The sequence below is a fragment of the Schistocerca cancellata genome, chromosome 3, assembly GCF_023864275.1.
Source record: "Schistocerca cancellata isolate TAMUIC-IGC-003103 chromosome 3, iqSchCanc2.1, whole genome shotgun sequence".
In the NCBI taxonomy this organism is placed as follows: domain Eukaryota; kingdom Metazoa; phylum Arthropoda; class Insecta; order Orthoptera; family Acrididae; genus Schistocerca; species Schistocerca cancellata.
The window spans coordinates 590,030,555-590,043,242 of record NC_064628.1 but is presented as its reverse complement, the minus strand read 5'-3'; the positions used below and the strand labels follow the sequence as shown (position 1 = coordinate 590,043,242).

Here is a 12,688-nt window from a genome sequence, read left to right as displayed (position 1 = left end):
CAATGCAACTCATTCACACAGCTGCCGCCTACTCACATTCAGTAGCCATTGTAGGATCTTGCAAATGTTGTTGAACGGGTATGAAGCAAATATGGTATTTAATCGAAGACTTCCGATTTGAACTAGAGTGCTTCGAGTAATTTCATATAATAATAACTGAAATGAAAAACGGATCTCATAAATATCACAGCATTTCATGTGACTTTAATTCCCTGCTACGAAACGCCTTAAATGAAAGCTCTGTACATCTCGAAATATATGTAGCTGACTTTGGTTCCGTATATAGCAGAGACAGTCACTCAACGGAGCTAGATAAAGAAGTGGTTGCTTTCAAGTTTGAGATGAAAGAATTGATCATGAACATTAACACGATTTCCCATTTGGTTACTACTGAATACTTTTTTCAAAGTTTGGGATTTTTATCCAAACATGGAAACTGCTTTGAAGATATTTATGACAATGCCAGTGACTGCAGCGTATTTTTTGTGTCATCAGCCTTCTGATCGGTTTGATGCGGCCCGCCACCGATTCCTCTCCTGTGCCAACCTCTTCATTCCATAGTAGCACTTGCATCCTTCATCCTCAGTTATTTGTTGGATGTATTCCAACCTCTGCCTTCCCCTACCGTTTTAACCGTCTACAGCTCCCTCTAGAACCAATGAGTTTATTCCCCGATGTCTTAACACATATCATCTTCTTCCTTCTTTTCGATAAAGTTTTCCATATGTTTCTTTCTTCGCCGAGTCTGCGGAGAACATCCCCATTCCTTATGTTAAAAGTCCATCTAATTTTCAACAATCTTTTGTAGCATCACATCTCAAACGTTTCGATCCTTTCCTTTCTCGCTTTTCCACAGTCCACGATTAATTTCTGCATAATGCTGTGCTCCAAACGTGCAACAAGCTGTGCGACATAAACAAAAGTTGGTAGGCGTGTTTATACACCTTGTAATGGTTCTTTATTTACGTGACCATTACGGCACTCCAGCCTCAGTTCTCGATACTAGTAATATCGTACTACTTTTCTATGAAGTAACAGACATATTTTTGTGACAATATTCACATTTGGTTTTATTAATGTATAGGTACTCCGATGTATCGTTATATTACAGTGATATGGTTCTTGGGTGTATTCATTTCTGTGAGACTGTCATAATCTTTGTCTTACTTGTAACCGTTTTGGCGCGAATGCGCACAGAGCAGTCTTTTTTTCACTTTGCAGAAGTTAAGTTGTTATTTCGCTTTGTAAAAGAACAGTCAAGACTTGTGTTTGGTTAAAGTGGAAATTAAATATATGAAGATTGAAACAAAACTGTTTTCTTGATGATGTGACAATTAAGAAGAAGTATATGTGAATTTACAAGAAGTTTAATAAAAATGTGGATCGTGAACACCAAGTCAAAAATTACTTCTACCATACCATTGTTCTGATCTGGGATTGTTTGATCATTAAGAATTTCCTGAAAAACGCATTTTTTAGGTCAAAAAATATTGCTAAAATACAGATATGGACCTTCTAGCAGTCAAAGTGGAATCACCCTAGAATCAACAAGATGAGCCATAACAACTTCGACGAAATCTACGTGGGAATCCATTCAAAATAAGTGCCAAAATTAATGGGTTTTTTACAGTGACTTCATTATTTCCATTCTGACGATACCATCCACAGTCAATAACTTTGTTGTTGCCCGATAAAGCGAACATATGCTGCGTGAGCAACATTATTGATCTGATTTCTAACCTACTTTGCAAGTGGTGGTATTGTTAGAACCTGAAATATGATATCTATTCAAATTTTGCTCCAGTTGCATAGGAGTGGCGCTAGTAGTGCCACTATGAGGATCCACATCAGGTTTGCTTTAAATACACGGTGTAACGGTCGTTAGCGGTAATTACATTTGAGATTGAACGCGGTGACTTGATGTTAGTCAATAATGCCTTTAAGGCGACAAAGACGCAATTATCAACACCTCATCGAGTTTGAACGAGGTCGTATAATAAGGATACGAGAAGCTGGATGTTCCTTCCGCGATATTGCACAAAGACTCGGCAGGAATGCAGCCACTGTACATGATTGGTGACAGTGGTGGTCATCAGAAAGTACCGTCGCAAGAAGACCGGGCTCCAGACGGCCACATGGCAATACCGAGAGGGAAGACCACCGTGTTCGGCGTGTGGCTCTGGCGCATCGCATTGCATCTGCAGCAGCAATTTGAGTAGCAGTCAGCATCGCAGTGACAAAACAAACTGTTACAAATTGGTTACTTCAATGACAGCTCCGAACCAGACGCCCTGTAGCGTGCATTCTACTGACTCCGAACCACCGCCATTTGTGACGTCAGTGGCGTCAAGCGAGAGCTCGTTGGAGGGCAGCATAGAGGGTTGTCGTGTTCTCTGATGAAAGCTGATGCTGCTTCGGTCCCACTAAAATCCGTACATTGGTTAGAGGGAGGCCACTTAATGGCCTGCAACAAACCTACCGCCGTGCTAGACACACTCGACGTTCACATGGAGTTATGGTCTGCGGTCTGATTTCGTATGACAGCAGGAGCAATCTCGTGGTTATCCCATGCACCCTGATTGCAAATTTGTACGTCAGTCTGGTTACTCGACCTGTTGTGCTGCCATTCACGAACAGCATCCCAGGGGGTGTTTCCTAATAAGAAACTGCTCGCGCACATACCGCTGTTGCAACCCAACATGCTCCACAGAGTGTCGACATGTTGCTTTTGGCCTGCTCGGTCAAGAAATCTGTCTTCAGTCGAGTACGTATGGGACCGAGCCGCGGTAAAAATTGCTGTTTTGAAGAGCGCGCCGCAGCGCGTTGTGTGAAGCAGTTGCCGTCCATTTCTGGCGGTGGCCCTGCTGTGGAAATCGCAGCTTTGGTGTCTTCCTCTGGTGGGAATGGGGAAAGGTTGCCTGTTCACGTGCATTTAAGTCAGATCCTTGAACGCCATGCTCTCCGCCTCGCCTATCGCACCCGTCTCCCCTCCCCCACGTGGATCCTGTACGACCTAATTCCGTTCCCCCACCTCCTCCTTTTCCTCGAACGGATACGGATCCTCTACACCTCCCGTAAACTCGATCCTCCTCACCCGCTTGTCTCACCCATTCTCTCCCACCCCCGCCCACTGCCTCGCCTGTATCTCCACATCCCACCTGCTCTCCATCTCTCCACCCTCCTTACCCTCTCCCAAGGTGGCTTCCGCCAGCTCCCCCTCCCTGATGATGCCCTCCTCCCATCCATCTACCCCTCCTACCAACTTTGATCCTCCCCTACCCCTTCCTGTGTTTTTTCCTTTGGGCACCCTCCCTCCCTTCTCTCTCTTTTTCCCTCCATCCCCCCTTCCTCCACCCCTCTTCCCCCGGGCTTCCACTACCCCACCTTCTCCCTTCCTCCCTCCCTCTATCTCCCCTGCCCTTGGCATCTTTGCTCTCCCCTCTCCCTCTCCCACCCCCCTCCTCCTCTCTTGGCAGGTCCCTGGACTCGTACACGCTCAGTGGACATTCGCGCTCTGGAGATCATCACCTTGTGTGTCTGTGTGTGACATCGTTCGTGCTCAAGTATTCCAGTGTTATTCATTTTGTGCTCCAATGTTCACGTGTGACAATTATCGTCTCTGTGTGTGTCCACGTGTCTGCACAATTTTATCTTGGCCTCTACGCCCTTGAAAGGCTCTGTGTATTTTGAAAGTGTCTGTCTCCGTCTATGTATCCACCCTGTTTACTCTTTGCTTGTCTTCATTTGTATCTTTGGTTTTCTCTGTGGCCGAAGAGCAGCGTACTGTGCCGCTGATGGCCTACCTGTAACAGGTATAAAAATAACAATAAAGAAAAAAAAAGTGCATTTAAGGGGCGTTACGAGCTCGGCGGTGAGTCAGTCGGGGCGAGTCTGGTCAGTTGGTCAGCCAGGTCAGTGTGTGGCAGTCAGTGTCTGTCTGTCGTGCGGAGTGCTAGTATGTGTTAGGCCGCCAGTCTGCTCGAGTTTGTTCAGGCAATGGTCATTGGCGGTTGGATCGATCGGTTGGTCGGTCGCGCACTGGGACACAAGATGACTTGTCCGTCTTGAGGTGCGTCTTGAGGTCGCCACGTCAGTCCAGTGGGCCGTGCCGTATAGCGAGGGGTAGTGGCTTCGCGGCCGACACGAGAGCAACAGGAGTCAACCCACGACATCGGTCTGGCCGGCGCGAGCTGCGACGCCGTGAGACGGGAGACCGGCGCGCCTCCCTGCGCCCGTTGAAGCGGCTGGCAGCGGACGGTTCGGGAGAGCGTTTTGGGGGTGCTGCGCCAGGTCTTCGCCAGACATCGCAGTTTTTTAGAAGTTAAGTGATTCGTGATATGTTGTTTCATTTACCTGTTAAATTCTACTTGTTATCTTGGCCAGCTTGCTCGTCTGTCTCTCGTCCGCATTTGTTAGGCAGTTAGTGTCTGTCTGTCGGTCTGCCGTAGGTTAATAGCTGCCTCTGTCATGTTTGTCGGATTCAGTGTTAACGAATTTATTGCTTAAGGTGTAAAGACCGAATTCCTGAAATATGTTTTTATCTTGCCTATCATCTTGAGAAGCGGTATATGTGTAATGTAGAGCATGTTTGTACATTTTATGTAAGACTGAATTTCATGCGTTTTATTTAAATGGTCATTTTAGTATATAAAGTTGCCACCCTTCCACCGTAAGAGTTTTCTTTAAAAACAAGTTGCACTTTCGGTGGCAAGTAATTTTTTTTTTTTAATGTGAGTGTTTTGTACCATTTCCCTCCCTCCTACGGGGTGCATAGTTTATGTGTTTGTGTGAGTTGTTAAAATTTTTAGTTTACAGTAATCTGGTGTGTTGCAGATTTGCACCAGTGTAGTCTTTCAGAGGTTGTTGTGAGCGGTCGTGACTACGGCCGTGTTAAAAGGGAGCGGCAAGGTTCTCAGCCCGAAAGCTCATACTGTTTCCCAATTATAATTTTTAAATCTGTTTTTTTTTTTAGGAAGGGTTTATAGGAATAAAATTTCATTTTGTTGAAAGAAATTTGTTTTCATCAGGTACCCACTGGCAACTACTTCCACGCTCACATAATGTGATTAAATTTGTTAATGTTCTTGATGAATCGCTAGTAAATAAAGTAAATTAAGAAAAGATTTTGAAAGTAAATTCACGGTTCATGGACACCATCGGATCTTAACGCCAGACTCATCCGCAAACGGCATTAACCGTTCCTGTGTTGACCGATCAAGTGCAACAGGTATGAAACTCTATCCAGTACCTGTACAACACAATGTGTGCACGTTTGCATGTTCGCATCTTGTAATATTAATCACTTAAATACGTTACCTAGACGAATGTATTCCTCAGATTTCATTTTTTGAGGTTGCGATTTTTTTTCGTCAGTGTAGTTCACGTAGTCCACATTCGATTACTGCCACAGGTCCCATGGAAGCCCAGGTTAATGTTCCCATAGCATAATACTGTACCCACCATCCTGCGTGCGGGGCGCAGTGCAGGTTTCGGGCAGTCGTTCGCCTGGGTGACGGGTATCAGGACAAGACCGTTGACCTGGTGTAGCAAGAAAAGTGATTCTTCCGACTGGTATATATAGTCTAATCTCGATGATCGCGTGCCAACTGCTGCCGTAACTGATAATGTCGTTTGCTCAATTGGGTTCGAATGGCTCTGAGCACTATGGGACTTAACTGCTGAGGTCATTAGCCCCCTAGAAACTCTAACTAACCTAAGGAGATCACACACATCCATGCCCGAGGCAGGATTCGACCGTAGTGGTCGCGCGGTTCCAGACTGAAGCGCCTACAACCGCTCGGCCATACCGGCTGGCTGCTCAATTGGGAAGGTTTCGTTTGCAGTGGAGCCACTGTTCAACAACTGAACTGCATAATCCGAAACATGTGTGCTTGCAGGGCTGTTGATAAAATATTGATATTATTGATATTTTTTTCTAAGAAATGTCGATATATATCGGCGATCCTTTCGCCGCCGACATATCAATATATCTATATCAATAAAGCAATATCGAATGCTGATATTTTTATCTTATGTAGTATTTCTTTTAACAATTTTCGGTAAATATCTGAAGTTGTTCTTCTGAATTTGTAATAGAACGCAATTTTACTTTCACTGTGCGAAGGAGACGTATTACTTTTTGAGCTTTCATCACGTCCAATCTGTCCGCCCCCGGTAGCTGAGTGGTCTGCGCGACAGAATGTCAATCCTAAGGGCCCGGTTTCGATTCCTAGCTGGGTTGGAGATTTTCTCTGCTCAGGCAGTGGGTGTTGTGTTGTCCTAATAATCATCATTTCATCCCCATCGACGCACAAGTCGCCGAAGTGGCGTCAAATCGAAGACTTGCACCCGGCGAACGGTCTACCCGACGGGAGGAACTAGTCACACGACATTTACATTTTATTTACATCCAATCTTTCTCTTTGACTGTGTGAAGCAAGTATGGGTGGCACAAAAGAAGTCCGATTGCGCTAGGGGAGGGGGGTTGGCGGTGTGAATGGAATAGCAATTTACGATATGGAGAAATAGCACATCAGTTGCGTTTTAACGCAACTACTGTGCTGTTTCTCCACACTGGCAGTCTTCAGAAACAGCTGTTGAAAATGGCGAACAAAAATCTAAATGACGCGATTGGTCTTTGCTGTGAGCGGAGACGTGTGAGGGGAAATGCTGACGCATTCGGTTCTCGGTGCTACCAACAGAAACTGCAACGTTTAGCTTCACTACGCAATTTTGACACTGCAGCTGCTAGGTCGCTGGTGTTGGCAGAAATGAAAAAAAAAAAAAAAAAAACAGGGAAGTCGACATAAAGTGTATTGGATAGATCAGATATGTGACGTAACCGAACGACGGGCCCATTGGACATATTTTATTTTGACACGTACACGCAGTTACCATTTTCAGCAAAGTGGTTAACGCCAAGTGTGAACGTGCATCGTTTTCAATTCTTGCTCTATGGGGGACAGCTAGGCTGCTAGCTTGTTCATGTACAGAATATCTAATAATTAATCAGTATTTAAACATACAGCTCTAAAACCGGCAGTTTATTTACAATGTGCAGCCAATATTTTTGTATGCATGTACGTCGATAATTTTTCGTCGATATATCGATACTTTCTTCGTTATTTCATGAGCCGGCAGGGACATTTTTTAAAATAGCGATATATCGGAATTACCGATGTTTTCAAAAATATCAATCGTCCTAGCGCTTGCATCAGCATGGTACTCTGTCGTCAGAACGCCACGTTCACTACATTACAGATCGGGAAAGCCTCTGACCTCAACGTTCTGTGATGATGCATGGACGTCCAACAACGTGTCGCCTAGTCGTGTTTTCACTGTCCTTCGATCGCTTACTCACGACAGCAGCACACGAACAGTCGACTTGCTCCGTCGTTTCCGAGATGTTCGTTTCCAGACGCCGCGCCACAACAAACTGCCTTTTGTCAGAACAGCTTACATCAGTGAATTTCCCCATTTGCGGCCTTTCCCATCCCTAGAGTGATTCCCCCAATTCGCTTATACCCTTTCCTTACCGCATCGCGTGATCGCAACAACACCAGGCAACAAGGAATCTCGCGGTAATGTTTTGGCTCAGCAGTTTATATTCGGGTATAAAAGTAGCTTTAATATTAGGCTCTTCTATAGTGTTCAGAATTACATTACTGAACACATTTGCAACGTTTTATTTCAATATACTGAGAGCGGCGACAGGAAGAGCATTAGGCTACTCTCCACCAATGATATTGCCGATTACAGGTTAACAGGCCGAGCCCGTCAAGATACGGGATAAGATCGCGAAAAAGAAGAGGGCCTCAATATACTGAGAATACTTTTTGCCGTGATTTTGAATTAACCACAAGAAAAATACCGATTGAACTCTAGTTTGGCCAATATAGCTAACTCTTAAACATTGTGAACACGAAAATAAAATGAAATTTGTACCTTACTATACAATCCAAAAGTTTCAAAAAATATTGTGTAATGTGCTGAAAAATCTCGCTCCAGTATTACCTTATTATGAGGCTGTCCCTACTAATCAAACGTTGAGTATTGATCCGTTGATTTGGTAGCTGCTTCCTTTTATAAGGTCCAGAAATCTGTTCGCACTTTGTGTTCAGGCCGTCATTTACTGCTGAATTACTAAGCAAAGAAGGGAAAGCTGAAAAGTGGAAGGGCCATATAGAAGGGCTATACAAGGGAAATATACCTAAATGCGATATTGTAGCAAGAGAAGAGGACGTAGATGAAGATGAGGTAGGAGGTATAAAACTGCGAGGAGAATTTGACAGAGCACTGAAAGACCTACGTCGAAACAAGGCCCCTGGAATAGACGACAGTCCCTCAGAACTACTGAAATCCTTTGGGGAGTCAGCTATGACGAAACTATACCACTTGGTATGCAAGAGATGTGATACAGGCGAAATACCTTCAGACTTCAAGATGAATGTAACAATTCCAGTTCGGAAGAAGCAGGTGCTAATAGGTGTGAATGTTACTACCAGGTTAATAAGTCGTGGTTGCAAAATACTGTCACAAACTGTTTACAGAAGAATGGAAAAACTGGCAGAAGCCGACCTCGAGGAAGATCAGTTTGGATTCTGGAGCAATGTAGGAACATGTGAAGCAATACTGATAGAAGGTAGGTTAAGTAAGAGCAAATCTACGTTTATAACTTTTTAATATATGGAGAAAGCTTTTGAATATGTCGACTGGAATACAGTCCTTGGAATTCTGCATGTAGGCGGGGTAAAATACAAGGAATGAAAGGTTATATATAACTTATACAGAAACCAGATGGCAATTATAAGAATAGAGGGGTATAAAAGGGAAGCAGTGGCTGAGAAGTTAATGAGACAAGATTGTGGCACATTCCTATGTTACTCAATTTGTACACTGAGCAAGTAGTAAATGAAGCCAAAGAAAAATTTGGAGAAAGAATTAAAGTTCGGGGAGAAGAAATAAAAACTTTTAGGTATGTAGATGACATTGTAATTTGTCAGAGACAGCAAAGGGCTTGGAAGAGCAGTTGAACTGAATGGATTGCCTTGAAAGGTGGACGTAGGATGAATATCAACAAAAACAAAATAAGGGATATGGAATGCAGTCGAATTAAATGGTGCGATGCTGAGGCAATCAGGTAAGGGAACGAGATAGTAAAAGTAGTAGATGAGTTTTGATATTTGGTCAGCAAAATAACTTACGATGGCTGAAGTAGAGAGGATGCAAATTGTAGACTGGCAATGGGAAGAAAAGCGTTTGTAGAAAAAATAAATTTTTGAACATCGAACGTAGATTTAAGTGTTAGAAAGTCTTAAGATATTTGTCCGTAGTGTTGCCCTGTATGGAAGTGAGACTTTGGCGATAAACTTCTGAAATGTGATGGTAGAGAAGAATGCTGATGATTAGATTGATAGATCAAGTAACCAATGAGAAGGTACTGAAGACAACTGGGGAAAAAGAAATTTATGACATAACCTGGCTAAAGGAAAGGAACGGTTGATAGGATACACCCTGAGACATCAAGAGATCACCAGTTTAGTACTGTAGGAAAGTGTGGGGGAGGGGGGGGTTAAAAATAGTAAAGGGAGATCATGAGACAGTAAACAGATTCAAAAGGATGTAGGTTGCAGTAGTTATTCGGAGATGAAGAGGCTATCACAGGTAGAGCAGTTTGGAGAGTTGCATCAAACGAGTCTTCGGACTGAAGTCCGCAACAACAACAAACACGATGGGGTCAGTGTGAACTCTTGCCTGCTGCGGTGTACGGGAGCGCTTACACTGAGGTTCACCTGGTTAAAACGCCTCTGCAGCGAGCCCTCCATGATGTTGTTGCGTGTGGTGCCCACGTAGATGTTGCCGTCGTTGCGTCCTGGTCGTTGGGGGTAGATGCTGCGCACGCCACCCGCGGACTCCGGCAGCTGTCAACAACAACAACACATTGTACGCTAGAGCTGAAACAGAAGATCGCACTCATATTTTTCTTAGTGACACTTTTAGAAGAAGTTTGCGATGATCTCCTTACATAACAGAAGCTCTCCCGAGCATTGTGTCCGTCTGACTTCTGACTGTACTATATATGATTAGAAAATTGAGGAATTCAGTGTATATTGTATAGATTCCAACCTGAGACGTTTTCTAGAGATAGTGCACGACAGATGAAATTGGCGTGTTTTAGTTCACGGCGTCACGAAGAGTTGAAATCGGCTAAACGACTAGAGAGTGAAATGGTATTATTGCTTATGGAGCCCGTAGATGTATACTGCCTATCTGTTCAAAAGTATCTGGACACCTGTTAGAGAACATTAATATGGGTTGTGTGAACCCTTCGCATTTATGACCGCTTGAACTCTGCTGGAGACGCATTCAACGAGATGTGTGAATGTCTGTGGAGGAATGACAGCCCAATCTTTCTCAGGAGCCGAATCCAGAGAATGTAGTGATACTGGACGCTGGGGGCTGGAGTGAAGCCGACCTTATGACTGACCACATCGGTCTTCCACTGGGTTCAAAAATGGTTCAAATGGCTTTGAGCACTATGGGACTTAACATCTTAGGTCATCAGTCCCCTAGAACTTAGAACTACTTAAACCTAACTAAGGACATCACACAAATCCATGCCCACCGCAGGATTCGAACCTGCGACCGTAGCATTCGCGCGGTTCTGGATTGAAGCGCCTAGAGCTGCTCAGCCACCACGGCCGGCCGCTGGGTTCAGGTTGGGACTAGGGGCATACCAGTGCATTTCACAAACCATTGCCTCAGACATGCTGTTTTGTGGCAGGGTGCAGTGTCAAGCTGATACGAGGAATCACCGTCTCCGAACTATTAGTCTTTATTACACAGTGGGAAACGCTGTAACATGTGTTCATATCCTTCCGCATTTTGCATTTAAGTGTAATAAGGGGACCAGATCCTATCAACGAAAAACATCCCCACACCATAATACCACCTCCTCCGTAATGCACTGCTGGCATTATACACGAATGCTAGAAACGTCCTTTAGGAATTTGCCAAACCCAACCCTTCCACAGTGATTCATCGTTCCAAAGGATTAGTTTCTAGTCATTCTCTGTCCAGTGGCGTCACTCTTTATCCCATATCAAACAGCGCTTAGCTTTGACTACAAAAATGTGTTGCCCTGGCCGGCCGAGGAGACCGAGCGGTTCTAGGCGCTACAGTTTGGAACCGTGCGACCGCTACGGTCGCAGGTTCGAATCCTGCCTCGGGCATGGATGTGTGTGATGTCCTTAGGTTAGTTAGGTTTAAGTAGTTCTAAGTTCTAGGGGACGGATGACCTTAGAAGTTAAGTCCCATAGTGCTCAGAGCCATTTGAACCATTTTTTGTGTTGCCCTGCTCACCCATTCTATTCCATTATTTTTAAGTCCCTATGCAAAATTATTGTGCTAGCTGGGCCGCTGGTAACACTTCGAAAGTCTCGAGTGATTCCTTACTCTGATCTCATGTCATATTTCCCTATGGTCCGTGTTCGTTAGTACACGAGGCAGGTCTGGTCTTGGTTTAACGGTGGTTATTGTTTCGTGTTTGCACTTTACAGTCACATCACCAACAGTCGATCTGGGCAGCTGTGAAAGAGTTGATAGACTGAAGAGCCAAAGAAACTGGTACACCTGCCTAATATCGTGTAGGAGCCCCATGAGCACACAGAAGATCCACAACACGACTCGGCATGGACTCGAGTAATGTCTGAAGTAGTGCTGGGGGAACTGACACCATGAACCCTGCAGGGCTGTCCATAAACCCGGACGAGTACAAGGGGGGGGGGGGAGGGGGGGGAGATCTCTTTTCAATAGTACGTTTCAAGGCATTCCAGATTTGCTCAATAATGTTCATGTCTGGGGAGTTTGGTGGTGAGCGGAGAGAGTTTAAAGTCAGAAGCGCCGCTCTGTAGCAATTCCGGACATGTGGCGTGTCACATTGTCCTGCTGGAATTGCCCATGTCCGTCGGAATGGACAATGGACACGAATGGATGCAGATGATCAGATAGGATGCTTACGTACGTGTCACTTGTCATAGTCGTATCTAGACGCATCAGTGATCCCATATCATTTCAACTGCACACGCCCCAAACCATTTATAGAGCCTCCACCAACTTGAACAGTGCTGTGCTGACATGCAGGTTCCATGGATACATGAGGTTGTCTCCCTACCCGCACACGTCAATCCGCTCGATACAATTTGAAACGAGACTCGTCCGTCAAGGCAACATGTTTCCAGTGATCAACAGCCAAAAGTCGGTGCTGACGGGCCTAGCCGAGGTATCAAGCTTTGTGTCGTGCAGTCATGAAGGGTACACGAGTGTTCCTTTCGCTCCGAAAGCCCATATTAATGATGTTTTGTTGAATGATTTGCATGCTGACACTTGTTGATGTCCCACCACTGAAATCTGCAGCAATCTGCGGAAGGGTGGCACTTCTGTCACGTTGAACGATTCTCTTCAGTCGCTGTTGGTCCCGTTCTTGCAGGATATTTTTCCGGATGCAGTGATGCCGGAGATTTGATATTTTACCGGATTCCTGATATTCACGATGCACTCGTGAAATGGTCATAGGGGAAAATCCCCACTTCATCGCTACCTTGGAAATGCAGACGTTCAAACTCACTTAAATCTTGATAACCTGTCATTGTAGCAGCAGTAAGCGATCTAATAGCTGCGTCAGACACTT

At 44.8% G+C, this 12,688-nt stretch overlaps 1 protein-coding gene across 1 annotated transcript in view; it reads right to left on the bottom strand.

Moving 5' to 3' along the window:
• LOC126176443 (echinoderm microtubule-associated protein-like CG42247) overlaps positions 1-12,688 on the bottom strand; it is a 349,669-nt gene that overhangs the window by 81,209 nt on the left and 255,772 nt on the right. Inside the window, exon 13 of the mRNA XM_049923600.1 lies at positions 9,792-9,920. Within this exon, the coding sequence (XP_049779557.1) occupies positions 9,792-9,920 (129 nt within the window). The remainder of the gene's footprint in view (positions 1-9,791; positions 9,921-12,688) is intronic.